The sequence below is a fragment of the Centrocercus urophasianus genome, unplaced genomic scaffold, assembly GCF_019232065.1.
Source record: "Centrocercus urophasianus isolate 14NV4802_14NV808 unplaced genomic scaffold, USGS_Curo_1.0 seq_28, whole genome shotgun sequence".
In the NCBI taxonomy this organism is placed as follows: Eukaryota; Metazoa; Chordata; class Aves; order Galliformes; family Phasianidae; genus Centrocercus; species Centrocercus urophasianus.
Genome location: NW_024884844.1, coordinates 2,233,225 through 2,260,181, shown reverse-complemented (window position 1 = coordinate 2,260,181; position 26,957 = coordinate 2,233,225). Strand labels below are relative to the sequence as shown.

Here is a 26,957-nt window from a genome sequence, read left to right as displayed (position 1 = left end):
GACTGGCATTTGCCTTCAGAATTACTTTTTTTTTTTTTTTTTTAATTGCTTCATGTTTCATCTCTCTCTGTGGTGGCCCTATTTGGCCAGACCATCTACATTCTCTCTGGTGCTCCTTCTGTCACCAATGGCATGTTGCAATTTTTTAAAAATTCCCTTAGGTTCTTGAGTGTGGTGAAATGCCAGGGGATCTTTTATTTTTTCTCCTAAGCAGTTACTGGTTTAAATTGCAAGTGGTCTGAAGAAGTCAAATTTCTGAAATTAATACTTTCATGATTGTAAGGCTGTATCCTCGGGAAGCCTTTGAAAATACCTTGAAATAGTAATTTAAAAATCTTTCCTATTACTAGTTGTGTCTGGGTTCTCAACATAAAAGCGGCACAGACTGCTCATCATGAGGAGTTACAGCAGCCACTCTTCCTGGGCCGCTAGTTAGGAGCAGGAGCTACGTTTACAAGAAACAGAAGATTTTCCCCATGGGTTACTTGAGTTATTGATATCCGAGATTCTGAAGTCCTTGCTGAAGGATTTTGACTATGCTAAGAATGTATAAATTCAGGAGCAGATTGAATAAGATTTAGGAAGGTAAATCCATTAATGATTGCTAAATAATGGAAACTATGTGTTTTCAACCCAGGCCATTCTATGATTCTATTATGTCTGACTGAAGGAGTAGTTAGTGGAAAATAGTTAAAGACTCAGAGATCACTAGCAGGAGATATCAGCTGTTTTGGTATTCTTCTTCAGACAGCCATCTATAGGTGCTTATCAAGGCAAGATGGACCTTAGGTCTGCCCCAGTACAGCTGTTGTTATGTGAGGGTGCAGAAATTTCTTTAATGCGATGCTCACTATGGTGCTGGGTGTCACTAGGTTGTAGACAGAGGAGTGTAGGGAATCCCCAGATTCATACACATCTTACAGATGAGAATAGATAAATTTAAGGAGCAGTAACTATTTCCTTCTCTGTACTAAATCCAAAGCGAAGTATCTCTGGCAGAGTAATTTAGCCACCATTGTCTACTTAGATCTGTATTCGTACCACTAGAAACTGCCCTAACATGAAGATCTGTGACCAGGGTGTAAGACTTGCTCTGTCTCAGTGGCTTATGGTGCCAAAATAGGCAGCTGTCTAGCTAAAGGAAAGAAATGAAGAGGTAATGAAAAGTTGTAGTTATGATCTTGTCAGTATTCTACTGTATGCATTTGGTGAAATTGAGGAAAACACTCTCCCTCTTTCTCTTCCTTTACCTTTGCCTAATAGCAATTGTAGTTGTATTTTTATTTAGCAGACTAAAACATACACTGACTTGAGAGGAGTGCAGGATATTTGTACGTTAGAAGTTGTCGGCTCTCAGGCATGCTTGAATTTCTACGTCAGCTTGTAGTGTTGAATCTGGGACTGACAATTCAACACAGCAAGGGATGTGATGACATGTAAATGCATCACTGTAGCGCCTCAAGGAAATAACCAATTGTGAGCATCAAAGAGCAAGGAGAGATACCTAGTGACAGGAGAATGTAAACTAATAATTCATTCCCTTTATAGAGAATCCAAACATGCTGTTTTATCAAGTTGATTTGAGATACCTTCGTTTTGAGGAGAATTTGCTTGTCTATACACATTTCTTTTTACCAAAGTGTTCTTGTGAGTGTTAATTTATATGTGAATATCAGGCTGGTAATCCAAGAAGGTATCTACTATGGTTTGAAGAACCAGGAATTTGATACATAAAATATTTTTTTTCTCTTTCTTTTAGTTTTCAACTGCAACCAGACTGTAGGAAAGATTAAAAAAAATAATAATAAAATGAAACTATTCAGTGACATTATTCACAAATTCCTATAAGTCTAAGGCAAATTTATTAAAAATAAAAAATTATCCAATTATTTAATGGATGTGTGTGTGTTTAACAACTGTAAAAAAGAGAACAACTGGGTTTGCTGTTCTTTTGATAAAGCACATGAAAACAGACTCTGGAAATATCTGGTTCCTGTAAAAATACCTAACAGACTATAGGACAGCCAGAAAGTCTATATAAATAGCATTCATTAAGGTCCCATTTTGTTGTTGCTCAATGATGTGACAGAACAGCTTAGGAAGAAATTTTGTCACCTCAATCAAAGTCTTGAAATAAAGTGTATTTAAATGACAATTTTTCCATTTATTTCAGTTGGTTTTGTCCACAATTCTAAAGGCTTTCAGTTTGTAAATATTTAATCCACTAGCTGCAATAATGCACTTTTCTTTTCTTGATAAAATAGTTTGTGTTAGGATTTTGATAGTTGTGAAAAAGCCAATAGAAGCAAATCTTTCAGGGAGTTCTACCATATTTTTTTGTAAGACTAGATGGCATGTGCAAAAAATGACAAAGTTCTGAGCAAACAAGGCCTCTTTTGAAAGTCATTAGCCTTTGGCAAATCGCAGGTTAGAAACAATTCAGAGATTAATTTATTACATGATCTGCATAGTCAAAGTGAATGAACGGGGCAGTTGGTACCCGCTGAGCAGAGGAGAATGTTACAATGAGGGAGGTGATAAGGCAGTTTGTCTCTGTAGGAGAGCAAGAGAGATGGCTAATTATTGTCATAGAAGTTAGTAGGGTGTAAAGAAAGTGGGGGAGAGTGTAATTTACAGTAAAGTCAAGGCTTAAATGTCTTTTTTTTTAAGGTCTAATTCCAATTGGCAAGGTCCAGCCTGATATTTGGCTGCCTAGAAAAACAAGAGTGCAAGCTGACCACCATCAGTGAGGAGCCTGAAGTCTAGGCAACTCTTACCAACCATTTAGATTGGTGCTGTGATATGGTAGAGAAATGACTGAAATTTGAAAGAGGAAAGCCTAATAAAGAAAACTAATAATAATAATAAAAATCTGATCAGAATTGCTTTCTATGCATTTCTCTGTTTTAAGGTAGATGTGACTCTGTTTCAACAATAATAATTTAAAAAGTCTCCTTGCTACTATATTTTGTTCCAGATAAAACAAAATAAACATAAACCAGATCAGTTTACCCTGAACTGGAAGAAAAGAAAAAAAAAAAAAAAAAAAAAGGGCTTACATTATGCTTTTTTGCCTCCTTGATTTTAGACATCTGTCTTAAGTCACTTTTAGCAAGGTGATTTTGAAAGCCTGGCTTCATTCCTGCTCATTATTTAAAGGATGGAAAATGCTAAGTGATCCATATTTTGTTTGCATTTCCTGCTATATACTTATGGTCCTTTTCTCTTTCTGTATAAACAATGTATGATTTTTCCAAATTAGCTTTTATTTTCTCCAATCTTTTGCCAGCAAAACTTAGCTACCGTGACATAAAATGAAACATCAAAGTACAGTTACTATGATCATAACGATGGTAAGATCCTTAGTTTTGTTGTTGTTCAGAAACCTAGTCAGGTTAAAAGACAGAGAATGCCTGAGCTAAAGAGTATCTGGAAATGTCTAACCATGCATCTCATCCCTGATTCTGTCACAGTCAAAATGCTTTGGTTTTTTTTGGAAGCTTGCATTTTGTTAAATGCTGTTTCCACATAGGAACATTATCTTAATGTAAATAACTAAAATCGACATGATAGACAGTTAGCTTTTTGTTGACAAATGTTATGTCTAGGGTCAGTGAAGATGGGAGTTCTCTGTCATAAGGATGATTAACACAAGAATGTGTTAATTTCAGAGAAAGCTAGGTCAGGATAGCTTTCAGTTTTCCATTGTGAAATTTAGATCAAAGAAAGAGAAACCCGGATCAGTATAAGAGTTTTTCTCTTTTCACCGCTTCTGCTGCGGTGGAGTTGGACTTGCTCATTCAGAGGACAAATCCTAGCTCAAGTAACAGCAAACATCTTGGTGTTACCACATCTCACTTGAAGACAATTTACATCAACATGCCAGCAGCCTGAAGCTGGTATCTCACTTAGCAGTGTCTTGACTTGAGATGCTTTTTCAAACTATGTTAAACTATTTAAAACTATATTAAAATATGTCTCATGATAGTTTTGTTTGAGGTAGTTACTATAAAAAAAGTAAAGTTTCCCAAGATTCCCCATTCTTGGAATCCAGTTACTAAGAGATAAGTGTCAGTCTTTCATTTTACCATTTTAAAACTGTCAGAAATCACTTTTTTCTTCTATTACTCTCTTTACAAATTCAACTGCAACCTCACTCATCACAGCTAGAAATACCTTCCGTTTTCCAACCTGGAGATATTCTTGCCAGTTTATTCTTGATTATATCTCAGGCAGGGCTGGGATTTTATTTCCCTAACCTGTCACGTGAAATCTTCCTTTCTAACCCTCTACAGAAAACTAGATATCCTTGTCATTGGATAGTATCCATAGAATCATTAATGAGGAAGCTTTGTGCCTACTCGATGCTTCAACCCACGGGTAGAGGGAGAGGTTAGAAATAGTTGTTTATTTGTTCTTCCTTTTCAAGCTGTATCTTGGTCTACATTCTTTGGTAGGCTAAATGTTGAGGATTTCAGTTCAGCTGTCAATTTGAGTAATTTCCTGGTGCATATTACTTTGGATTAGTATTCCATGAGAGCAAGGAAGATGTAGTAGAAACTTACAGAATCATAAAATGGCTTGGTTTGGAAGAGACCTTAAAGATTATCTGGTTTCAACCCACCTGCCATTGTAACAGTCCTCGGCCAGAAAAAGCTGAAATGGTTCATTAAGTTTATACAGGTTTTATTGAAGTCCCACAGAAGTCACTGGGTAGACTCCAGTCAGTTTCAGATCAGGCTTATGGTTCAAAGGGTTTTCCTCTGTGTAATCCACTAATATCCTCATCACTTAGCTACTGTGTTCTTTCATTCTTTTTTTAACGGGTGAAATGCTGACTCTTTCTTAAAATACTGTAAATTTCTGTCACTTGTTCAACAGCTTACTTAAACAAGGACAACCTCTGCAACTGTACAACTTGTGCAGAAATCTGGAGTGATTACACTCTTTTCTTGTAGAACTGCCATTTTAAGTGTTATGGCAGCTATTGAACACATTGAGAATATCTCAATTTAATTTATAAGTTCAGATAGTTTCTTATGTAAGTTATAATAAAAACTCTTTTGGAAAGATTTAATTGCTTATCAGAGCAATCATTAATCAGTCTGGAGACATTGAACTCAGTGGAATTCTCGGATGCCGCATCATAGCTGGAGTTCCTAGAAGCTGTGTAGAGCCGATCATCTTCTCTAGGGATTACAATCTTCTTATCCCATTTTCTAGCCAATGAACATTTACTTTTCAGTTAAATGGGGTTCAGTTACAAAATCAAGTGTCTGCCAGAAATCTTGCATGTGCCCTGGAGAGTTCAAGAACTGCTTCCAGTTAAAGCAAAATGCTCCTGATAAAAAGCAGGTTTAGAGGGAACTGTTTACTTTTCTGATTAGACCTGCTGGAATAATTTCTTTAAGGATATAATTCAGGGCAAATTTAGCAGTTTTTATAATTGTAAACTGTCCCACTTGTGAATGAAAATTTGCTGTTGTTTCTTTTTCGAATGTTCATGTTACTGTCCCTAGGAAGGTACAATCATAGAATGTCTTGAAAGGGACCTTTAAAGATCATCTAGTTCCAGCTCAGCTGTTTCTTATTTCCCCAACAAGCTGGCTGAGGGGACCCTCAGGATAGCAGCCTATCAGTGCTGGTGAATGAAGAGGATGGCCACTGGCTCACTGGCGGAATGTGCCTCCCTTCTCGTGTTTCCCTTCTTAATGAACCTGTTTAACTGACTTAAGTTCCCATGATACAAGTTGGTTCCTTTAACTTTTCTTTTTCCCAACTTCTTTGGCTTTTAGCTCTAAAATTATTTTTCATAGAATTGTAGAATTTCTCAGATTGGAAAGGACCTTAAAGATCATCAAGTTGAACCGCAACTTAACCATACTACCCTAACTATAACAACCCTCTGCTAAATCATGTCCCTGAGTACCACATCCAAATGTTTCTTAAACACATTCAGAGATGGTAACTGAACCACCTCATTGGGAAGCCTATCCCGGTGCTTAACAACCCTTTCTGTAAAGAACTTTTTCCTGATATCCAACCTAAACTTACCCTGGAACAACTTGAGGCCATTTCCCCTCATCCTGTCACCTGTCACCAGTGAGAAGAGACCAACCCCACTCTCGCTGTAAGCACCTTTCAAATATTGGAAGAGAGCAATAATGTCTCCCCTCAGCTTCCTTTCCCCCAGACTAAAACAGCCCCAGTTCCTTCAGTCTCTCCTCACAGGACACATTCTCCAAGCCCTTCACAAGCCTTGTTGCCCTTTTTTGGACCTACTTCAGCACCTCAATGTCCTTTCTGTACTGAGGTGCCCAAAACTAAACACAGTACTCAAAATGAGGCCTCATCAATATTGGGTAGAGGGGCAGGATTACTTCCCTAGTCCTGCTCACCACACCATTCCTGATTCCTTGGCCCTGTTCATAAATTCATACAGTTGAACTTGGCCCATTGATTAGTCATCTATCCAGGTCCTTCCGTAGTGCCTTTCTCCCCTCTGGCAGATCAACACTCCCTCCCGACCAATTTTGTTTTAACCTACATAATCGTCATCTCAATCCTTTAGCAAGGGTAACAAAATTGCCTTTTTAAAAGAAATTCCAACTGCCACTCTGAAACCCAAAGCAAGACTTCTCCAAATGTACGGAGAACATCACGGCAAAGATTTTGTATGTTCCCACCTGCTTACTCTTGTGGCAGATGGGATCAAACCTGCGCCATCTATTTTTAGTCGCAGGGGGGCTGCAGTGCCTGAAGTCTCTGCTGGATTAGCATGGCAGGGAAGAGCATATGTTCTTCCAGAACGTCCCAGCATGGGCTATGGGTTCACTCCACACTTGCTTTCAAATTCTTTCCCGCTATAAGCTTCTGTGTAGTGCAAATGACTAGTGAGTGTTACTGAGTTTTGGAAGGAGTTTAAGTCTAGTTGCATGTATTGAGAACCTGATATGAAAGCAGATGGAAACTTGGCCTTACATTTCAGCCCATGCACGTGCGTCAAGGATAATTTGCTTTAAAATCTATGATATTATTACAAACAACTGAAACTACGCTTACTACTGGCTTATTTTAAGGTCACCTGAAAGCTTGTTATACGTTGAAAACACCTTTTTTCATCTCTAGTTTTCATTTTCATTGACATTAAGTCAGTCCAGTCACAGTTTGTTCTGCTGGTAGGTAAAATCTGCAAAGAACTTTGAGACAAATATCCTGCATGTTGCCAATTTTTCCCTCTTGCAAAGCCTTTCATTGCCAGTGAGGTGAATTAGATACTTGAGTGCAGACTCAGCATTTAAAATTTCCTCCAAGCTCCAACATTGTGTATTTATAAGATCTGTAAATGTCTTTAACTACTTTGGTTGGATATACTTGAATCACTGTAAATGTCTAAGATTCTAAAGATTTGTCATCACACTTCAATTTGTAAACCTTTAAAATGCTCTAGAGAAAGTTAGCTTTATTTGTTTATATCTTTGCAGTTGACTGCTTTCTGTAATTTGTTTGTCTGTCATGAATTAGATAGAAAATGGAGGTGGAAATACAGCAACAGAAATAACTATGACAACAACAAAGAAAAAAACGTCCAGGGGAAAAAAAAATAAAAAAATAAAAAACAACCAAAACCCTCTGGTGTCTCTTTTGCAGAAAAACCCAGCGGGTAGCAGAAAAGGCTGAGAGAGCAAATTTCCATTTTACTTCCCCCCTGACTAATGTTCAGATAAGTTTGGATAAGCTCTGGATTATATTTCAAAACTCATTTTAACATGATATACCCAAGGATACCTTTTGCATTCTTAAATCTTCTCTGTAGCATTTGCCTAACAAGGCAGGGAATACATAAATTGATATAGATATATATCTGTCAAAGGTTGTTTCATGCAGAGATAAACTCAGTCTCTTTCTGGCACTTTATTTATTTTCCATTTTAGAATAAAGGTTAGAAAGACATTTGAAAGCAGTAGGGAACTAGTTCCATCAGCTGTCTTAGATTTCAGTAAGGAATTCCCCAAGTACTGTACAACTTCTACACATCCATCAAGTGCTGTTCATTATAATTATACTGTTAGAGCGAGATATCAGCTCTGATGAGAAGTAGTACCATGGAGAAAGCCGTTTATTCAGATGTTTTTATCAGATTCCAGTTGGTATTTTAGAAAGACTAGTTCAAAGCAACCTGGCTGCAACACTTGCCTGGAATTGCTTTGAAAAACATAGCTCCTTGAACATATTCTCTCTTTATACGTAGGTAAGGTTTTATTGTATGGCTTGAATGACCTGTTTGGGTTATATGCAATGGCTGAACAAAACAGCACAGTTGGTGTTTTACCAGCACATATCACTACCGCAGTGATACATGCTGGTACAGATTCTGCTATTGCTTTGAGTAAATGTGGTGGCAGATAGCACCATTGTTTCAGAGTTGAAAGACTAAGGTAATCAATTAAGCTTAGTGTTGAAGTGATGTTGGATTTCACCATTATTGCTGTATATGTAATATTTTAATATTTCCTCAACATTTCCCCCGTAAGTAGTGAGACCTAGCATAGGTCAAGAAATCTAACAAATATTGTTTCATTCCGCTATGAATACTGTATTTAAGTGACTTCTAGTTTGAATTTTCTTATGAATTTTGAATATTTTTTTTTAATAATCATTTCTAACTGTGTTATTATTAAGTGGACTCTTGTTATTTTGGAGTAGTGTAAGGCTGTGTCATGTCCTTTATAGGCTGTGCCACACTGAGTGAATGAAAACATTACTACTACTGCTATTGCGGGTTATGTATTGAATTTTGGAATATAGCCAAACTTGCCTCATGTTTGGCCCCTTGAATTCAATTGAATAAGGGAGACTTGAATTAAAGATTTTATGCTATCAGTAAATGGGCAAAAAACTCCAAAACTATTATACAGGTATGTTTTAGCCTATATTTAGAATATATCTAGTCTATTTTTGAGGATTCCTGTGCATTTAAAGATACTTTTTCAGTTGCATCTTTCCTTACTCACAGCTGTGTAATCCCATCAGTACAGAGCCAATGCAAGACCTTTGTATCACGTGCCACAGTATGTGAAGGTTCAGGAAAATTTGCTAGCACTTCAGTATCAGTTCTTGAAGTCAGCATAGATTCAAATGACATATAGCTAAATTTGGGCTTAAAAATTTTGAAATGAAAGGCTCTTGGAAACATGGAGCAGAGACAGCCACATGAAGATGGTCTGTCTGGGCTAGAACTGACTTGCACAAATATGCCCTTCTGCACCGAGGTGTGGACCTGATACAGAACATTTAGAGCATGTCTAAATCCTTATAGGAACTCAGATTTTTGTTTTATGTATGCATGTATGTATTTTATTTTTGAGGTGAGAATACAAACTTTCATATATATTTTCCTTAAAAAAATACGTACCCTAATGAGATCCAAGACTTTGAGTAAAAATACCAATTTCAGCCTTTAGCACCATTAGAAATCCAATGAATTTATTTAAATATGATATTTTTAAAGACATTTTAAAAGTTTGCTTTCTATTATTTGCAGGGAAATGTGACCTTTTCCTGCTCAGAACCACAAATTGTTCCCATCACCTTTGTCAACTCCAGTAGAAGCTACTTGTTACTGCCTGGAACTCCTCAAATTGATGGGTTGTCAGTCAGTTTTCAGTTTCGAACGTGGAATAAAGATGGCTTACTCCTGTCCACCGAATTGTCTGAAAATTCAGGATCTCTTTTGGTTTATCTCCATGGTGGGAGATTGACACTTCTTATTCAGAAAATGGCAGAAGACCCAGTGGAAATCAGTGAAGGTATTTTATTTTTGTTTTCTCTCACCTTTTCCTATTAAAACACCAGGAGCTTGACTCCATGGAAAGAAAGGGTAACAAAGTGAGGAAGTACTGTACATTCCTCTTTGTTTACAAATTGTTTCTCACTTTTCAGTGGTAGAACCATTCCGTAGATTGATATATATCTGAATATAGAAAGTTGGCATCCTGAGATCTTCAGGCTAATTGTGCTTGACAGTTATCTTAGTCGCTGTGTTTTCTAAGTCATGCTAAATCTTCTTCAGTCAGGTCACATGAAGACCTTAATGCTACTTGTCCTCATATTGTGCTGAAGTCAGCTGGGAGCCAGTTTGGCAGCGGTGCCTTTCAGCACAAGTTAACAGCTTCAGAGCTGATTTTCTTCCTCTTAACTGTTGCTTTGTATGAGAATACTACCCCTTTATGCTCCACTCAGAGAAGACTGACCATAGGCTTCCTCTCCTCCTCAGTCCACCTTAGCCAGTTTGCAAGATGTTTTGTGCAGCTGGAGAGATGCAAGTGGCTGAGATTGGGCTTATCTCTGGCTTAAAATTCAGGAGAAGTTACTTGTATACGCTAAACATGAAGTTGTGCTTTGGCTCCAAGAAACAACAAGAAAATTTCAGACTGAACACCAGCGTGGCCCAGCTGCCATCTGAGTTTGCCTTGTATATGTCCTACTGATGACCTGAGCAGAAATATTCTGTCCTAGGGCCTTACACATCCCATGCTGCTATGCACACACACTGAGTGGGAGACCCAGAAATTCATGACCACATAGAATACTTGGTTCCTAAATGTGGATGGATAATAGGCTGATGGAACTCAGAGGTCTGAAGAATAACATTATTTTCTAAAAGAATATCTGTTTAAAAATATGTAATGTTAAAATATTCCCAGCGCAGAATTAAAGAGGACAGTTGTGTCTATTAAAAGAAGTAAAGAGAAAATCTGAAGGAGCTGTCAAAGATGAGCTGTTCTGTATGTGCGTTTCATTCCCTTTTGTAAAAAGAAAATGAGGCAGCCGCGGATCTATTCTTATTCATGTGGATTGTTAAAACCTCAGCTTGCCACAACTGAATGTTGAAAATGGAGTTTCAAGTCTTTATTGCAGGTCCTAATGAGACTGTTGACAAAGCTGAGAGAGAATGCCAATATTTGGTTGTATTTGCTTTTATGTAGTTCTGAAATTATGAACCTGATCCCAGCCTTTGGTGCCATCCAAAACACTGCTAAACTGCCTACTTACACATGGAAATTATGCAAAAATTGCAAATACCACCTCCTACATATGTTGGATTCTCACAATAGACTCGTGCATGCTCAAGAGTGGACCTGGTTTTGACCCAAATGTAACCTGTGTTGTCATGACATCTTTTCAAATTTAACCACAATATTTCACTTCAAAATTGACTTGTTTTAGCTGAAAACTCATTCACATTTCTCTGGGAAATTGCTGTCTTATTGTATGAAAATTGTGTCTGCGTTAGCAGCCATTTCTCTGGAAATTGTCTCATTTCCAAATTCATAATGAAATGGCTTTTCATACATTTAACACCCGCAATTTTTTTATTTTGTTTTGAGCTGATCTCACACCTCTTTGTGTCACTAAGTGCTCGTTTGTTTCTTCTGAAAGCTACAATAACAAAAATTGTCCAATTAGAGAGGGGAGTAAATGCTAATTTCCTCAGCCTGGTCTCAGTGACTGCAGTTTGATGATAGCACATGTCGAAATGTGATTAGGTTACTTTTGATCTTCACTGCTGTATGTGAATTTATAACTTTGCTCACTGGTTTTCCTGGCTTTCGAGAAGATGATGTGGAGTTTCTTTTTAGCTTGATGATGCCATTTCAAGAACACTGATATACAACACTGATTTTCAGAATATGGAGAGAGGTTATTTCACACTGTGCATAAGTATGTAACAGGGAGAGAGATTGCTCAGTACCGTAGTCTCCCACTTCCCTTCGTAGGTTTCAGGACAGAGCAATAATCCAAGCTCTCAGAAAATCCGTGTAAAAATCCATAAAACATATAAGAGACTTTGGTACATGTTTCCAGTAAGACTGTGTGCTAACTTAGTGCTGAAAGATTTAAAGAAAAGGTTTTAAGAACAGATCCTACTGAAACATATTCGAGCTTGTCAGCTTTCGTGTAGTGACCAAGATAGGATATGACCTTCTCACTGAATCTAGTTTCAGTCACATGCTTATTCCCAAAAATGCAACAGAAATCTGTTCTGTATACTCCAATGAGCTATTAGCTTTTCCTAATATACTCAAAGTAGACCTAATCCCAAAAAACATTATGTGCTACCATAAATGTAAAGAGTCCTGCCATCTTGCTGAGTGCCTGCAGTATAACTAGCAGGTTGGATTAATAGGATCTGCTTACATGTTCTCAGAAACTTTCCCCTTCTTGGGTCTTTTCTCCTATGGCAATTTACTTCCAGAAGTAGAGTTTTTTCAAGCTACCAGTTCTGACCGTGTTGGATTCTGCTGTACTTTTATAGTCACAAGTTGGAAGCAGAGATTTGAAGTATACAGTTATATCCAGAGCTTCTATTATCGCCCTTCATATACATATTTTTTTCTAGGCACCAATCTCCATGATGGGCTTTGGCATTCACTTAGCATCAACGCTAGAAGACATCGCATTACCCTGACACTGGATAACAATGCTGCCACTGCTAACCATGCAACCACTGTCTCAAGAATTTACTCAGGCAACAGCTACTATTTTGGAGGTAGGTTGTTTCAGATGGACACGTGGCAGATTTTCATGATATAGATTTTTCAGATGCTGATCCCTGAAGTCTCCCAAGTATATTCTGCAGCCACATGCAAATTCTGCAATAACTGATTTTTGTCTACCTATTGTGTTGCATACAGTGTTGTGTGTGAGAAGATCAAAGATCTTGGTCAGGAGAGGAGGGGGGAGAGAAAGGGGGGGAAAAAAACTAACACAGCTGTAGAAGTGAACTTGCCAAGGAGTAGCTACACCTAGCTGGAAAAGCATTAAAATGCTACATAGCTGTGTTAGCCATGTTTGGCACAAAAAAACACTCAATATAATGAGCCTCTGAGCTCTTGCATTAGGAAATCCCAACAGGAAAAGATGATCATTCCAATATTTTTTTCTGCTGCTTTTTTTTTTTTTTTTTTTTTGTTTCCCCCACAGGGTGCCCTGACAACTTCACTGATTCCCAATGTTTAAATCCCATTACTGCTTTTCAAGGCTGTATGAGGCTCATCTTTATTGATAACCAGCCCAAGGACCTCATTTTAGTTCAGCAAGGCTTCCTGGGGAATTTTAGTGATTTACACATTGATCTGTGTGACATCAAAGACAGGTAATTATTGTTTTCTATTTCTTTTGTTTGTTCTTTTTTAGATCGGAAGAGCGTTGTTTTTTCCCATCCTAGTGTTTTATAAATACAGATCACATTAAGTAAAAATTCTAATCTGCCAACGTTACAGATATTAGGCAAAATAGAGCTGCTAATAGAAAATATCATGACAAAGATAGAAAGGACTGGAGGGGAAATGATTTCAATTACATGAGGCTCTCTCCACATTGACTTGTAGGAAATAGAGTATGCAAATCCAATAAAATGCAGATTGATAAAATGATTAAATTTTATGCATAAACAACGTTTGATTGCTTTGAGTTTTAGAGAGAAATGAAAGAGAAGGAAAAATTATTTGATTCATCAGAACATGCCATCTTAATTATAGTAGCTGTTTTTGTTTATGCATAACATCTATAGTTTTTCTTGTTAGCCATTATAGCACATTTATAATGAAGATATCATAGAATCATAGAACAATTTAAGTTGGAAGGGACTTTTAAGTTCATCTAGTTCCAATCTTCCTGCTATAGGCAGGGACAACTCCCTGTTAGACCGGTTTGCTGAAAGCCCCATCCAGCCTGGCCTTGAATGCTTCCAGGGAGAGGCATGCACAGCCTTGCTGGTCAACCTGTACCAGTGTCTCACCCCTCTCACAGTAAATAATTTCTTCCTTACATCTAGTCTAAATCTATCCTCTTTCAGTTTAAAACCATTTCCCCTTGTGCTGTTGCAACATACCCTTGTAAAAAGTCCCTCTCCATGTTTCCTGTAGGCCCTCTTCAGGTACTGGAAAGCTGCTATAAGGTCCCCCCAGAGCCTTTTCTTCTCTAGACTGAAGAGTCCCAATACTCGCAGCCTGCCTTTGTAGGGGTGGTACTCCAGCCCTCTGATCACCATTGTAGCCCACCTCTGGGTCTGCTCCAATACTTCAGTGTCCTTCTCATGTTAGGGGCCCCAGAACTGGCCACAGTACTCCACATGGGTGTCATGAGAGCAGAATAGCGGGGCAGAATCACCTCTCTTGACGTACTGGTCACACTTCTCTTGATGCAACCCCGGATGTGTGATTGGCCTTCTGGGCGGTGTCCCCACTTTACTGGCTCATGTTGAATATTTCATCAACTGACAATGATGGTACACCTCATTATGGCATACAGTCAATATGGTACAGCTCAGGTAGCATATCGAGCATTTGGTAGGAAAGTGTTATGATGAAATATCTGTATCTACCAAAGAAATATTTCATATTTGTTACATATTAATATGGATCACACATAAGTTGAAATCTGAGAGGAAGCCTAGCTTTTCTCACCAAATCTGTAAGCTTAACTCATCAAATCTGTAAGCTTAACTATGGCAAAATTCAGACAGATGCAAATTTCACTTAGTGTTCCTAGAATGGTAGACTGAATTTGCAAGACGCACTTGATTTAACATATAAAAGTATAGACTTCTCTAGGAATTAAGAGGAAAGAAAGAATTTTGCTTTTTTCTTGGAAGAACAGATTGTTTAAGATTAAATGGGCCATTTGATTTAAACTCATCTGTTGAAACAGAAGACTTCTGGTATGTGGCAGAGGTGTTTTGAGGCATCTTAACGCTTTCATTGTCACCAGGTCTGGACTGCAGTGTAAATCAATGGTGCTACTCTAGCTGTCTTCCATATCGTCAGTATCCTAAGCATGACAATCGTAAGTCTGTGATCATGCAATAAAACTACTTAAGGCAAAGATACACAAATAATAAGAAAAGTGGGTATTTATTTTACATAATAATTATCTGGAATATATTACACACACAAATAAAAACTATACATGGTCTAGTGAAGATATAAGTGGTGTCTTACAGTACAATTCTCTGGATAGGCTTAAGTTTATGTCTCCACTATATGATCTAGGTGAAAAAGAGAGAGCCAATTAAAAAAGAAAAAAGAGGGTTAGAGTCACAGTTGACAAAAGTGGTTCTTTTATAGCTGAATTCAGTATATCAGTGCAACTGCCATGAAGGGGGAGAAAGAAGCTTGCAGTGCAGGAAAGTACCATACTGAAATTCAGAAATTCTCCTGATAAATGAAAAGCATGAGCATTGCTAAAGCTTGTAGGGATTGCAGCTTTCACACTTAGTGAAACACCCAATGTGCTCTCCCTTCCTGAAATCTGTAATAATTATTCTGGAACAGTTTTGTGGGGAAGAAAGGAGGATTTTTTTTTTCTGAATTATGTTGCACATTTCACTAATCTGGGATAGGGTCCTGAGAGAGGCTAAAGTTACAAAATTGATTTCAAGAAGTTAGAAAAGTTGTTCTAAGACTCAGAGGGTGAAATACTGCTGGTGCAGAACTGAAGTCCTGAGTGGTCGTAGCAGCAGTAGTTGGGAAGAGGTACAAAATTAAAAGAAAATACAGAAAATAAACAAATCCTCTGTGCTATTTGTCAACACAGTTGATCCTAATTCAGTCCTAGATAGTTAATCCAGGAAAAGGCTGAAAGCAAAAATGTTCTTCTTACTAACCATTTTTAAATGTTCTAGGTTCTACAAGTCTGTATTATGGCCTAATTAGTTACAACAAATTATACGTTAAACATCTGGGAGAAGATTTGAATTCAGAATTCTGCCAAATTGGAAGTCTGCCTTGTTGTCCAGTCTAGCGTAGAATCATTGAATCATTAAGGTTGGAAAAGACTAGTAAGATTGCCTAATCCAATCATCAACTCATCCTTACCATGCCCACTGAAACACATCCTTCCATCACAACAGCTCTTGGTTTTTTGGAAAGTTGGGGTCTAACTCCAGGTGTGCAATACATGGCTGCTCGTTCCTATTATATAAGGAGTGTTAAAATTCTGTAAAAGCACTATCCACAAGAAATATAATCTTTCTTAATTGTAAGATTTATTGCTATGTGCACTGCAAAGCACATGTTTTTGTAATTTTAACGCGTGTGGGAATTATGTTTCCTAATTAACATGTAAATAGGATATTTGTCTTAGTTATCTGTGCAAAAAAAAGCTCTTTGAGGAATATGCTGCTATTTAGAAAGCAATTCGTTTGTTACAGAGTTGTAGGCCAAGCTCATTCAGACCTGGGCTCTGAAAGCAATGCTTAGGCAGCTCACTGCAACTTGTGCCGGCCCTTAAAAAGAAAATGAACAGGTTTATTTTGAAAGATGACAAGCTGGGACTACTGCTGATGCCAGCAGTATGTTTTTGAGAAAGTATCTAATTGTGTAAGCTTATTATGCACACACTGGGATTCCCAGAATAAAGCAACGAGCCTCCATTAATCTAAATGGAGCGATTTGAGGGACTAAAACTTAAAATCTCATCACTTCATCTCAAGTATTTGAACTATATGTGTGCTCAAGTGAACTTTGGGCGAATGCCTTCTGTCTTCCTCTGTTTGTTATTTCCATCCTTCGGTTGCTTTTTCTGGGAGATAAATACTGTGACACTAGCTGAGCTATCGAGGAATACACAGAAGAGATGGAGTTGTCCCTAGGAATATTCAGAGTTTGCCTTTCTTTCCATTGGTGTCTGAGTAGACAGTGCCTACTGAAAATGCTTTTGCAGACACAAGAGAATCTGCTGTCACTGATTCTGCTTTGCCAGAGACCTCCAGGATTGCCTTTCAGCCTCAGCCATCCTGTGAATGAAACCACCCAGTAGGCACTCTGGTCCTGACTGAATGGGCCAGAAGGTATATGGGAAAGCTGGAATTAGCAGATAATATGCAGAAAACTCACTTCTCTGCTTTCAGTGGGATGTTAAGACCTTGTCTGAACAGTCTGGAGTTCAGCACAGCAGTCAGTTTAGCCTTTCATCATCTTTCTGATGATCTGCTATCTCCTATTAAAAGACTGCCTGTTCCCAGCCCTAGCTGCAGTGTCAACACCACCTATGTTCATCCTATGACAGCTAAAGTTGTTTCTGATTTGCCGCCTTCTTGTTTGGTACCAACACATTGCCCTTAGTTGACACATCCTGTGCGAAGAGGGGCATCCCCAGTTGGTTCATATCAAAGCTGTGTCTGCTCTGCGAGCCCTTAAAAATAGTGTCATATTCCCTTTGCCTCCTTCAAGGCAAAGTTCTTGTTTCCCAACACCTTGTGTTGGGAAAGTAAAATCTGCAGAAGAAAGTAACATTTCTTATACTAGTGCACTTGTAAACCTCATGGCATGACTCCCTCTGCCTGTGTGCATTTAATCCATCTAGCAATGTTTTGTTTACAGTAGGTGTATTTGCTGTGGTTGTCCAAATACGCAGATTGCTCTGTGTTTTCTGAGGGTGTTGCAAAGTGTGGTGCTTATACTGCTCTTGTTATGAAGCATTAGATGTCATAGAGCTTTCAATGCATTTTTCCCCAGGTAAAGAAAAAATGAGAAAACGAGATAATATCCCACTAAGCTAGAGAAGCCTGTTTCATATTTAAAAGAAAGTGGATATGTTACATTTTATCTCTCTTTGTTGTTGCCTCTTCAGAATTTCTGCATGTTAGGAGTGCAGATATGCAGCAGGGTGTGTTTGCTTTACACTGAATTAATGAGTGAGAAAATACAGTGTCTTGCAGCATGGTACAGAGCAGAAAGTAACAAGGCAGAGGTGAAACATGAAGTGAAAGTGCCATGAAGTCCCCAGATTCAAAGACTTCTGAGGAGGGTAAGAGGTGTCTGGGTATCTATGGATTCTTTTGGAGCAGTATATGTCCAACACTGACCTTCTCTGACCAAAAGTCATCTAGTATAGGCCCAAACATATAAATGGAACTTCTCTTTGCAGATTTATTTTCAGTTTAGAATAAGATAGATAAAGTTCATGACTACAGGGACCATACAGCCCTCATTCTTGGGACTTAGCACTGTGTTTTTTGAGAAAGAGAGCATCTTCTGAAGTAATATATCCAACCAAAAAGTTTCCAGGGAAAAGTTTGACCAAGAGAAAGCTTAATGAGGACAGAATGATGCTTTCTGTCTTTAGTCTTTAATCTTTATCTGTTACAGTTTATTAGCACTTTCGCTCCTAAATTTCTATTTTTGTGAACGTATTCAGAGCCTGAACAGAATTGAAATAGAAAACATTCTCTGCAAAGAAAGATTAAGTGTGGTTCTTTAGCCAGAAAAGAGATTGCTGAAGGAAAGCATCATAATGGGCCTCAGGGGTAAAAGGCTGCTGTGCAGAAGGGACTGATCACCTCAGCCTGGATGTATGGAGAGCAGCCATGGCATAGGCTATCTGCAGGGACCGCCAAGTCTCCAACACTGGTGGAAGGCTTTAAGAACAGGTTAGGTGAATCTGTGAGAAACAGCAAACACGGCTATAAATGATCCTGCCTTGGGGTATAGCATGGACTTACTGATCTCCTGTGTTCCCTTCCAGCTCTGCATGATTCCGTTGCATTTGCTCAGGCTTCTCCTCCAGCTAGAACAGCTGTGGCTTGTTCTTGCTTTAGGGGGGTCTGAAATGTCAACAGCAATAATATTGCTTAAGGGAAAAAAAAAAAAAAAGAAAAAAAAAAAAACAACACCAAAAAACTGTAGGAAATATGTCAGGAATTCAACTCAGAATTTTATTGCATACCTGTGAGAGCTCATTTGGGATGCATCTCTCAGATGCTGTAAGGAAATGCTTTGGAAGAGGAGCAGATAGCCCTCAGGTAAGGTATTGGTGAGGGTTTTTGATTTGTTTATTTTTTTTAATAACTTGGGAAGTATGTGTTACGCATAGAGTGTAAGGAAATAAATGACCAGAACACTTCTTGCTTCTAACAACACGTAATTCTTTTTAGTAGCTGTAGTGTGATGTTCTGTGAATGGCCGAGTTTGTTTTTCCTTTTTTCTTAGGATTTCATCTTAGTGGATTCCATGATGTTTAGAATGAGGATTCATCCCAGGCTGTATGTTTTCCTTTGATGATCACTAACTTGATTCCTTTCTATCTGACTCTATTTTCATGAGATTGTGTATCGTCTTGGACTTTATATGTCTGTCCCTCTTACAGGCGTGGTCAACAATGAAGGTGAGGAGTTTCTGGGGTGTTAGGAGGAGGCAGGGACTAAGACACTGAACAATTATGGGAACATCTTCACCTTTGTAAATCAAGCAAATGACTGTGTGTTGATGCTAACATCTGTGTGTTGATCCCTTCACAACCTCTGTGTTAGATGTAGAAGAAGGAAAAATCTAGTTGGATGCATTCACAGAATCACAGAATCACCCGGGTTGGAAAGGACCTCAAGGATCATGTAGCTCCAACCCCCCTGCCTAGCAGGGCCACCAAACATACACATTTAGATCAGGTTGCCCAGGACCCCGTCCAACCTGGCCTTGAACACGTCCAAGGACGGGGCATCACAACCTCCCTGGGCAGCCCGTTCCAGGGCCTAACCACTCTCCTTGTAAAGAACTTCCCCCTAACATCCAACCTAAATCTTCCCTCCTTCAACTTGGATCCATTTCCCCTAGTCCTGCTGTTGTCAGCCCTTTTGAAGAGTTTACTCCCCTCCTGGGTGTGGAGGCATTCACTGACCTCAGCCTTGGCCTGACCAACCCTTTTCAGGAAGTATATTCTCTTCAGGTCACTTGGAGTTGATTTTGTGTGCAACTCTTAAGTCTATGATTCAGGTCATATGGCTGTTTCTAAAACTGATCCTCTGCTCTTATGTGTGTCACAAACTGTTCTCTACACGGAGAGTTTAAGTAGGCTTGTGCTGTTCTGCCTAGAGAAGAGATCTAGGCAGAGTTGTGCAGTGAGGAAGAGCTTGAAGGATGTGAATAATAAACAGCTATTTGCTGCTTCTCACAAGTCAAATCTTACACAGCATCAAAATGGGTATCATTAGATGATATAAAGGTGAAATATAAAGGAAAAGAACAAAAAGTCATACATGAAGCCTTAAGGTGCAGATTGGTGGAAGCTAGCCAGGTGGTCAGTGAGATGCTCTTAAACTCACTTCGTCAGCATTGTTGACCCAAAGTGAAGTCTGGAGAGAGGTAATCATTTTAAGATTGAGAAGCTGAAGCTCCTTACTGTTTTAAAAACATTCTTTTTCTTGTGGGCAACTCTTTCTACCTCAATTTTTCAATGTAGAAATGTCACAGCTGTGCTCATTGCAAAGTATGCTGGAATCTGACTGTGCATTTTATTAGGTAATGATTCTTTCTGCACTGCGTTTTCTCTTTCTGCATATCAGTGGGTCAGTGGGCGCATGGATCTGTCTCTGTATGGATGACAAACAATGGAAGGTACAGCCTAGGAGAAATTAAAGCAGCCTCTCAATTAAAAAATAAATGAAATGGGTAGGAATATGCAGGTGCTGAGAACTTGGCCACACTGTTGAGAAGCTCTGGGATTTCCCTTTCAGCAATTGTTTGGAATGCCAGATTTTTGAACTGGAAATACTAGCTTCAGTCCAGAAGCTGAGTTGGTTGTTTACAGTAGCTGGCATCCCATTCAGTTAATAAATAGAGGAATGTGGGCTCATGAGATACTGCAGCTCAAGAGTTGTCATGGATATTCAGAAAGTCATGCCAGAAAGTCATTAAACTTCAGTCCAGAAACAGTCATTTTCCAGCACTTCATCATATGGCACAGATGTTCCCTTTGGGCTGCACAAGGCTCTTATAGCAGATGGACCCCTTGGTGTACAGCAGCAAGGGCTGAGGTGTTGCCGGCAGCTTGAAAGCATGGGTTCATTTATGTAATACTCTTACCGTGTCTAATGGGACAAACTCTGCTTTGCAGTTTTAGTCACAAAGGAGAAAATTTTGTTTCCAGAAGTTCTGAAGAGGTGAGATCTGGCATGGTTTCTCATACCAGCTCCTCCAAATTCTCTAAAGAAACCTTCTTTAGAAGCCCTGACTGCAATTGTGATAGCCTGCAGCAGACAACTGTAGTGAGGAAAAAACTGGCTTTGTTTCCTATGAGTTCCAATGAGTTCTCGTTAAACTTGTCCGGTCTGCCCCTCAAGATGGTGCTAGGTGAATCTTGCTTCCATCAGGGTTTTGAGAGAGAAGGAATAAACACATCCTTAATAAAGACATTGGTTTCATTAATGCTTTTGAACTTCTCAACCTGCATCGCAATGGACATGCTGTTTGGTTTGTCCATTGACAGAGAAATCCGTTAAAGAGCCTGGACTTCTCACATGATTCTACCCTCCCAGCTTCGTCTGAAAAAGCTTAAAGCTTTGACTTTTTGATAGCAAAGTTTAACTGGACAGAGGTAGGACTAAGGAAAATGGAGAAGCATGATACACCCATTTTTGTATTAAGTTACACCATTTTTGCTTATGTATTTGAGACTTGATAATCTTGGGATTAAGAAAGGCATTTATCTGTTGAACCTGTCGTTCATAAATGAACTATGAAGGTAGTCAGAACCTCCTTTTCTTTAGGCACAGATCCCTATGAATGCATAAATACATGCATTGCTGTCTGCTATGGGTACTTAATCTGATTGCTGCAGTTAGTGTTGATTTTACGCTGATGAAGCTTTTACTTTGTTGTCCTATCTTTACTTGGCTGGCACCCTGCCCTCACTATAGGAAATACTGACAGTACTTGTCAAGGACAACAGTGAGACCTTCTCTTCCCTTAAACAGCCTAAGGGAAACAAACAAACAAAAAAAGAAAAAAGAAAAAAAACAAACAAAAAAAAAACACCACCAAGAATGAAACACAAAGCTCAAAAAAAGAACAGGATTTGCGCTAAATCCATTGTGGTGCATGGTGATGGTGTGTCTTGCAGAGCATCCTGGGAATTCCAGAGATTTGCAATTAGGAATGCAAACTTGACCTCAGACATCTCCTTACAAATCCTGACGGTGTTCATCACTGAAGCATCAGCAGGCGGACACAAACACACACTGCTATTGCCATCCTTATTAAACCAAGATTCATCTGCATATTTCAATTCTCCTAGCAAATACAAGTGGAGGAGAAAACAGTATGTGGTATACATAATAATTACTGCAATGGGATTGGCATTAACAGTTTACTTCGTTAGGGAGAGGCATACTGAGTTGATTCATGAGTTTTCATCTCTGTGCTACTTGAGTTATAGAGCACAAAGAAGTGGAGGAAAGTAGTGTCTTTCATTCCGTACCCTTTTATCCTTGCCCATGTTTTATCTGTGAAAGTTCCTCATATTTTCTAAATAAATTAGCTTCAAGTGTTCTTTTTTTCTTGCCAAATAGAGGTGACCTTTTAAATCCTGCTTTTTTACATACTTAGTTTGTAGATTCCATTAGATTTTATTATCAGTTTTTACTTGTAAGAAATAATAATAATTTCTGACTTTTTCCTTCTTTTCTTCTAGTACTGAACTTAATATTCATGTGTTGTACTGTCAAAATGGATCTTTGGGAAATTAATTACTATTACAGGTGAAGCAGGTTAGAACAAATCCGATAAAAGTACAAACTCTTTTTGCATTTCCCAGATCTATTCTAAGATTTAATGTATGCCCTACAGCCAAAACCTAACTTTATATGACTTTTAAAAATTGATCATGCAAATGAGAAAAAAACCTATTTAGTTATGCCCAGTGAGTTTTAATTGTTTACTACAGTCCCAAGGTAGGACTGAAAAAGTAAGCACATGATATAACATTCACTAGCCTATAAATATCTGCAGTGCATGTCATTCTTTACAAGGAGAGTGGTTAGGACCTGGAACGGGCTGCCCAGGGAGGTTGTGGATGCCCCGTCCTTGGACGTGTTTAAGGCCAGGTTGGACGGGGTCCTGGGCAACCTGATCTGAATGTGTGTGTTTGGTGGCCCTGCTAGGCAGGGGGGTTGGAACTACATGATCCTTGAGGTCCCTTCCAACCCGGGTGATTCTGTGATTCTATGATAAGGAATTAAAAAAAAAAAAAAAAAAAAAAAAAAAAAAAAAAAAAAAAATCTCATCCATTCTTATTCTCTCTACTGTTTCTGTTTTCAGTATTTAGTGTCTTTTCTGCGGAAATGATAATTATTTCACAGCTCAATTTTTTTTTTCCTCTTTCCAAAAGTTCCTCATCCTCTAAACATTTCCCTTTTGGGTTTTATAACAATGAGTCATACCTTTTAGATCCTACTCCTTGAATTTGGCCAGTGATCAAAACCAAGACAAGTTGATGACATTAAAAAAAAAAAAAAAAAGGATGTCATTCTTCCCCTTTAATTTTATTTTTATTATTATTATTATTATTATTAGATGTGTATTTTAGATGTGCATTTAGATAATTAAGATGTGTATTTTAATTTTGCCAGTATAACATTGTCAGTAGAGTGTTTGAAACAGCACACCTCCAGATGCTGGAATACATGGATATTTTATTTTAATTATTCCACTGAAATGCTATGGGGTCAGATAATTCAGGTTAAAGTGTGTCTGATCTTGTGTCAGTTCTTCGGATGATTATCTTTCTCCTCTCTTTTTGTCTGTCTTACCTCTTTCAAATGTAGGCTCCAGGGACATGTTTACAAATAGCACGTAAGAGCACTTAAGATCCTTTCTGTTTTTATTTTAATGAAAGAAATGGAGGACAGGATTTTAAAGAATTTCCCCTTCTCCTTCTTATTTTGGTTCTTTCTAAACACTGATAGTTTGTTCTGTGTGTTGCAAGTTCAGTATTGTCAGAAATTGCTCTTTTTCATTGAATTTTCCTTAGAAAATTTTACTTTTTCCTTTTTATTAAAAACAAAGCGAAGTAATGGTAAGGGAAGGGAAGGGAGGAATTCTTTAATCCAAACTATGCTATGTGATGGGAAAACAAAAACAACAAAGTATGCTAATGACTTGTTTGTAAGGATAAATGTGCATTGGAAAAGAAAAAAAGGTGGGCAGGGGAATACATGTGTTCTATGCAGATGAGGAATCCCTTGGTGTCTTTTCCCTGCTGTATGTTTCTACATCACTAATTAAACATGCAAACATATGAATGAATGAAACCATAGAAGGTTGCTCATTCTGGGGTGTGTGTCTTCGAAATCCACTCAACAGCACACTAGTTTTAGGATGGAAGGGTGGTGTTTTCAGTAAAACTGAGCGTGATTTAAGTAAATGAAATCAATTTGAGCCAGCCCAAAATCTGAGTGTCAGATTTTAAATCCCTGAAGTTCTGCAAAACATCCCCACAGCTTCTCTGGTTTCAAGGAAGTTCTCTGTAAAATAAGCAATCACGCTGTAAGTTGCTACCTCTGAAGAAGAGGCAATTTTCTGTCCTTTGTCTATAATATGAAAAAAAAGTTAATATTCGGTTTATTTGGATGATGTAATGAATCAATTTTGCTTATCCTGAGTAAATTCTAAAGATTTTTGTTTTCCCTGACTTTGTTTCATACATGCAGCTCCATCTGCAGAAAACAATGATTTGAGACCACTAATAGTACACTAGTCTGTAGATATACTGTGTTTCAGAGCAAAATAGGTTCTTAAGACTCATATGCTGCATTCGTATCCTACATCTGAATTGAGGATATGCTGTAAGTTAACTTAGTCCTGTTCTTTTCTAGATAAGTTTGACTATTTATTTTTTTATTTTTCATGAAAAATAAGAAAATAGTGTTGACTTCAAATCTGTATTATGTGCTGTCAGCACAGGGTAACTAAAATTTGATCCTTGAAATGTGTTTAATAAATGCCGTAAGGGCCAAGTACCAAAACTAGAACAGCTCTCATAGATTCTTCCCTGTATCTATGTGACCCATATATGTAGATATAGGAAGATGGTGAATTTGGAGATACTCACCTTTTGTATTTGATATGAAGTGGAGAGCCTCTCCATTAATGCTGCAGAAAGGCTTTGTCACTGATTGAGGCCCCTGTATAGAAAGAAGGCAGCTGAAAGGTTGATAGAGGGCTTTTGAAGTGCCTTTGAAATCCAACTGGCACGTGACATTAAGTTTTTAGGGGGACCTAAGTAGTGTTTGCTCCCATTGTTAATCATGCAGTGTGCAACCTTATGCTTTATCAAAGGCTGTGTGTGTATATATATATATATAGTAAAATACCCTGTCCTTGTTTGTTTGTTTGTTTGATTTTTGCAGATCACTTTTCTGCTTTTGCTTTGTTTGATTTTTGCAGATCACTTTTCTGCTTTTGCTTTGTAAAATGATGAATTCTAAATGGAACAGCTGTCTGTACAGGATGGTTTATTTGTCTTTTTTTTTTTTTTTTTTTTTTTTTTTTTTAAAGTTTTCAGATTTATTCGTATAAAAACCTGTCTGCTGATGCCAAGCTGAACTGTCAGCACATTTACCTCTATTAAAATGTAGGTGTTCTGACAACAAAGCAAAGAAATGCTGAAAAAATGCCTTTTATCTAAGCATGGATAACAGGCTTTTTTTCCTTGCACTTGCATCAGTCCCTGAACAGCCTCCTCCCACAGTTCTGATGTACCTGTGGGCAGTTAGCCTCAATTTCAGATCTACTGAATTTTGGTCTCATGGTGGCATTCAAGTGTAGAAACTGAGAACCGAATTGTCCAACAGTAGCAGGTGCTTATTTTAAAAGTTTTGTTATTAAAGTTTTGTAAATCTCAGGAATAAGAAAAAACTTTTTTGTGCCATATTATTCTAATGATCCAAAATGCTCTTCTTTAGCTAATTTTATATCTATTAAGTATGGTTCAGTAAATGACTTCTAGCACAGAAGAGAAAAGTCCTTTGTTCATGTTACTCTTGTTTTTTTGTACTCTTAACTTTTCTTAACATAATATATTTAGACAAGAAAATAGAGATGACTTCAACATTTTAAAAATGAAGTATGCCACAACAGTTTTTTAAAGTTGTACAGTTTTCTAAAGCTGAATGAAGAGGGAGAACTTGGGAAGTACAGTACAGTAAGGAGAATGTGCTCTGAGTTAAAACAGATCTGGAAAGCATTAATTCTTTGCTGCTTATATTAATATAGTGTAGAAACCAAGAGAAAAGAAAGAAACAACACAAGTTTTGAGGCTTACTATTTCATAATTCTCTCTTCTGCTTTGAGTAGTTCTCTTCAGTTAAGGAGATCTAGCTCACTATATTGCCACAAATGGGCATCAAGAGAAAAACAGGAATGGGATATGCTTCTTTTGGGGTACCTTCTTTTCTAATGCAGTCTAGTCTTCATTTGTTTTCTCTTCGGTAAATCCCTGAAGTTATTATACTTTGTCAGTGTAGGATTTTTTTGCTTTCATCTTACCTTTCCCTTTCAAATACTCGCTTGGAATTCCCTTGCATCCATTTCTTATACCCGAAATGTACATTGGCAAGGAATTTAAATCCGCCATTCCACAGAGTAAGGCAAAAAGCTGTGCTCTTGTCATTGGTCTGAATCTCCTGAATTTAGTGGGAAGACACTCTCATGGCAAAAGTAGATTGTTGTGATAACATCATGAGTTTCATTGTACGTGAATGCTAACTATATAAAATCATCATTGTTAATATTCCATGTTGTTGGTTTTACATGAAATAGCCACTGCCCTGAAATAAGAAAACATGCTGAAAGGATGGGAATTGTCAACAATTTAAAGCAAATGCTGCATTGGAAAAGATGCTTCTCGCTTTTGTATCTTTTCTTGTTACAGTATTATTGAGTTGCCTCAAAATGATACAAATTGAGTTTCTTAATATTGGAAGCATGCCCTCTGGCATGTGGTTTTTGTGGTTTTTCTTTTTTTTTTTTTTTTCATGGTGGATTTTTCTTCCTCTCAGATTTTTATTTTCTTTTCCTTTCCTTTTTTTTTTTTTTTTTCCTTTCCTTTTCTTTTTTTTTTTTTTCTTTTTCTTTTTCTTTTCTTTTCTTTTCTTTTCTTTTCTTTTCTTTTCTTTTCTT

The 26,957-nt window shown here is 37.9% G+C and overlaps 1 protein-coding gene across 1 annotated transcript in view; it reads left to right on the top strand.

Annotated features, from left to right (window-relative positions):
• Positions 1-26,957, top strand: part of CNTNAP5 (contactin associated protein family member 5) — a 201,282-nt gene that overhangs the window by 66,677 nt on the left and 107,648 nt on the right. Inside the window, exons 8-10 of the mRNA XM_042827016.1 lie at positions 9,545-9,809; positions 12,404-12,553; positions 12,988-13,159. Of these exons, the coding sequence (XP_042682950.1) occupies positions 9,545-9,809; positions 12,404-12,553; positions 12,988-13,159 (587 nt within the window). The remainder of the gene's footprint in view (positions 1-9,544; positions 9,810-12,403; positions 12,554-12,987; positions 13,160-26,957) is intronic.